The sequence below is a fragment of the Musa acuminata genome, chromosome BXJ3-1, assembly GCF_036884655.1.
Source record: "Musa acuminata AAA Group cultivar baxijiao chromosome BXJ3-1, Cavendish_Baxijiao_AAA, whole genome shotgun sequence".
Lineage (NCBI taxonomy): Eukaryota > Viridiplantae > Streptophyta > Magnoliopsida > Zingiberales > Musaceae > Musa > Musa acuminata.
In genome coordinates, this window is record NC_088349.1 from 34185062 (window position 1) to 34189326 (window position 4265).

The following is a 4265-nucleotide window of genomic DNA, read 5'->3' on the forward strand; positions in this document are numbered from 1 at the left end:
TCTAAAAGAGTAAGGTACACGAAATTTAACGTAGTTGATAACTGTATATAACGGTGTGATGTCAAAATACCCGCTACGTAGATTGGGTAAATATAACGAAACGATTTTAGAATGTAACGTTTGGGTGGGTGGCATCTATATAACCAGAGGGCCCACTCTGTTGCAATCACAACAACTTCTCTCCCCTCGCGCGCTCTCCTCCTCTCGGCTCTCGGCTCTCGGCTCTCGGCTCTCTCGTCGTTCTGCGAAGGTCGGAACTGCTCTCCGACGAACACGAACGGGCACAGCTGCCAGGGTCCTTCCCTTCGATTTTTATTGCGGTGATCTCATTCCTTTCTTTTTTCTCTTGTTTCGTTTCGCTTGGTTCTTCATCCGTCGAAATTTTGATTAGGGTTCAGAATTTTTGTTGGTCTTGGGGTTCTTTTAATCGATTCTTGGTTGTCGACTTTCTTGTGGGAAGATCGATCTTTCTGGTTTTCTCGATCGTTTTTCGTCACCTAGCCAGTCTCGTTCTGGTTTCGATTGGAAAATATGTCTTCTTCGCGTTCTAGGCGTGTGGAGTACGACCGCTTCATCCCGTTCCGGTCGGCGATGGACATGGACTACGCACGCTTTGCCCTAACCGGGCCTTCGAGACCGCAGCGTGATGGTTCGAGGGAATCCCCATCGAGCGTGGCGTACCAAAAGCTTCTTGATGACTGCATTTTGAAGAACAGGTCTCGTATCCTCGCTTTCAAGACTGCACCTGAAGCGCCGGCCAGCAAGCTGCCCCAGTTTGACGAGCCCATTCGGCCGCAGAAGAAGCAGCAGAGGCGAATCCCGAAAGAACCAGAGAGGGTTTTGGTAATCCACGGCTTGTTGGATGATAATGTTTTGAATCTCCTCGACTGGGGAAGCAATAATGTGTTGGCAATTGGCCTTGAGGACGCAGTGTATCTCTGGCACGCTGCAAACGAGTCGACTAAGCTTCTACAACCTGTAGAAGACAGAGGACCTATCACTTGCATCCGCTGGTCGCCAGACTGTGCAGTTCTTGCTGTCGCATTTGGCAATTCAGATTTAGACCTGATTGATCCAGCAACAGGACATGTCGTGGATGGGATGGAAGATGAGAACCAGGCCCCTGTGTTGTCACTTGCGTGGAGAAGTAATTCAATCTTGACAGTCGGAAGATTTGATGGCACTGTTGTTGATTATGATTTTAGAAAGGATGACATGTTCATCTGTTTCTATAATGGGCATCGGCGTGGAGTTTGTAGTCTTAAATGGTCCGTGTTGTCCGGGCGGTATTTGACGAGTGGAGGGCAGGACAAACTAGTGCACATATGGGATGCCTGCATGCCTGTCTCATGTCATCATTCACGTCAACGTCAATGGCTTCACAGGATCAGCAGCCACACTTCCATTGTGAAGGCCGTTGACTGGTGCCCAACTCAGAGCAACCTGCTGGCTTCTGGTGGAGGTTGCAATGATCATTACATTAAGTTTTGGAACACCGTTAATGGTGCTTGCTTGAACTCGATTGATGCTAGCTCTGAAGTTTGTGCATTACTATGGGACAAAAACAAATCTGAATTACTGACCTCTCATGGTTCGCCGAACAATCAACTCACCTTGTGGAATTATCCATCCATGACGAGAGTGGCTGAGGTTTCCGGTCATTCATCCCGGGTTCTTTCCTTGGCTGGGAGTCCACTGGGAGGTGTAGTAGCTTCTGCAGTAGCAGATGAGATAGTCAGGTTTTGGAATATCTTTGAGACTCCCAAAATAACAAAACCTGAACTGCCCTTTGCCCAATTTAATGTCATAAGATGAAAAGGTGGATAGGTGGAAATGATTAAGATTCCAAATGGAAGACTTCTCTAGTGCTTGACATGAAGATATGTTGTTGGTAACATTGCGATGGGAAGTTTCGTGGTGTCAAAGAGGCAGTACATTTTCATACAAGCGCATGGATTCGAGATCTTCAAATATGAGCGCAACCGCCTAAGGTAAGTTAGAAGCCTTACAGCCTTTTACAGCATTTTAGTAGGCTTATTTATAACATGACTATCATTGCAACTACGAGTCTGATTTTTATTTCCTATTTATTGTTTATCATTTCATAGTTATCGATATGATTATTGCCCAATTGATGAAACATGTGGTCTATAATTTTTGCCCAATTGTTATGATCTAATTATGTGGTTTAAAGTGATTTCAATTTGCTTCTCTTGTGTTTCTTTTTTGTAAGTTACTATCTTTGTCTCATTTTTATTTGAGAATTTTTGTGCAGACTATATATTTTGTTGTGTATGCTAATCATGCATAATTAGATCAAACTGATAGATGCTTATTGTTTTTTTTCTTTTTTGAGTTGAGATTTCGTATGATATTCAATATGACCTTGGTATCACATGAAGACATCACATTGCACACCTAAAAGAGTGTTTGACAATCGAGAGATCTATGCATTATAAGAGGTAATTGCCTATGGCCTTATGTTTCTATTTTTCTTTTCGACTATAAGTTTCCTATGATATAAGTTAAACTTAAGAATTTTATATTCTTTTAGGACTATAAAGAAACTTTGAAGATTGAACTGTGTAGCTCTATTGCCAGAACAAAGCACTTGCAACATGGCTTTAAGTATCACATAAAGATATCACATTGCCAAAACAAACTTTGAAGATTGAACCGTATAACAAACTTCAGATTTCCTTTTCCATTTTTTTTTAGTTGAGATTTCTTATAACATTCAATATGGCCTAGTTATCACATGAAGACATCACATTGCATATCTAGAAGTGTGTTTGACAATCGTGAGATCTATGCATTATAAGAGGTAATTGCCTTTGGCCCTATGCTTCTTTTTTCTTTTCTAACTATAGGTTTCCTATGATATAAATTGAACTTCAGAATTTTATATTCTTTTAGGACCATTAAGAAACTTTGAAGATTGAACTGTGTAGCTCTATTGCCAGATCAAAGTACTTTCACATGAAGAATTTAAAATCTTGCTATGGTGTCTTTGCTAAATCTTTATTCACAGATACAAAGATATTAAAGCATCTTTGGATTTGCTTAGTGGGTGAAAATATGGAAACTTATGGTGTTGCACAACTATAATCATATTCAACAACTAAGAGATCTATGCATAATTTTGATCTAAGATGTAACTTCTTATGTCTTTATTTTTTGGGTGACTAAAGGTTCCCTAAAATATCCATTAGCCTTCAGATTTTTTATGTTGTTTTAGGACCATTCTAGAACCCATGAAAACTTTTATTTGGTGTAGATCTTATTTCACTACGGAGTACTTCATTTCACTTGAAATAGTATTTTTTTTTATGTTTATTTGCATATACAAAGATACTAAAGCATCTCAGGATTTTGTTTAGAGGGTGAAAAAATTTAGAAAATTGTGGAGTTGCAAAACTAGAATTGTGTTTGACAATCAAAAGACTGTTGATCAACCACTCAGATATTGTTTAAAAAACTGTTCATGAAATGAATAATTTTCAATTTGAAATTTTTCGAAAATAAAGATAAGTTCAAGAGTGAAATCCAAGCCTAAAATTTTCTGTTTTTAGTAAGATGTGTCATAATTTCTGTAGAAAGCAGTTATTCAACCTAAGAGAACTGCAAACCACAGTATATACCATAATAGTAAAAAGATACCAAATAAATAAATCTATGAGCTTGATAAAGGTGAGGCATTGTAATTCTGTTTATTATGTTTTTCCCTGTGAAATGAACAAAAATATCAAATTTAAATGTCTTTCCATGAATAGATTATGTCTTCTGCAACATAGATACACTTCTGATCCTAAGATACGGCTTGAAAAATGGTGTCAAATGGGATATAATGCAGTTCTAAAGTTTGGAAGTTAGCTTACTAGACCAACAGTTCATAAATGCTTCATTATAGTGATAGTGGAGTAGTTCGGGTCCTTCCGATTAACAGGATCTTCATTAAAGGTTTCAATTTGGATTTATCTTGCTGAATCAGTTGTAGTTGTAGCAGAGTAGTAGCAATGTTCATGAGCTTGATAGACAAGCTTACTATGTTTCATATAAATGTTCACCAATTAATGACATGGCTACTATTTCAGTATTTTTTCAATTATGCTGTTGTGGTCATTTACCACAAGTTTCAGCATCCAAGCACTATATCTGAAATTTGCCTTTTGTAAGTATAACACTGACCTTTGAGTTGGTATTTCTTGTTTCCAACTTCCCTATTTGTTTACTGAGATTAAAGTAGCAATAGCGGTTGTGATTAT

The 4265-nt window shown here is 38.5% G+C and overlaps 1 protein-coding gene across 1 annotated transcript; it reads left to right on the top strand.

Moving 5' to 3' along the window:
* The first annotated feature begins 531 nt into the window (after positions 1 to 531).
* LOC135629234 (cell division cycle 20.2, cofactor of APC complex-like) lies at positions 532 to 3074 on the top strand. Its single transcript, XM_065136429.1, has 3 exons — positions 532 to 1739; positions 1881 to 1991; positions 3032 to 3074. The coding sequence occupies exons 1-3, from the start codon at positions 532 to 534 to the stop codon at positions 3072 to 3074; spliced, it is 1362 nt and encodes a 453-aa protein (XP_064992501.1).
* The last annotated feature ends 1191 nt before the right edge of the window (positions 3075 to 4265 follow it).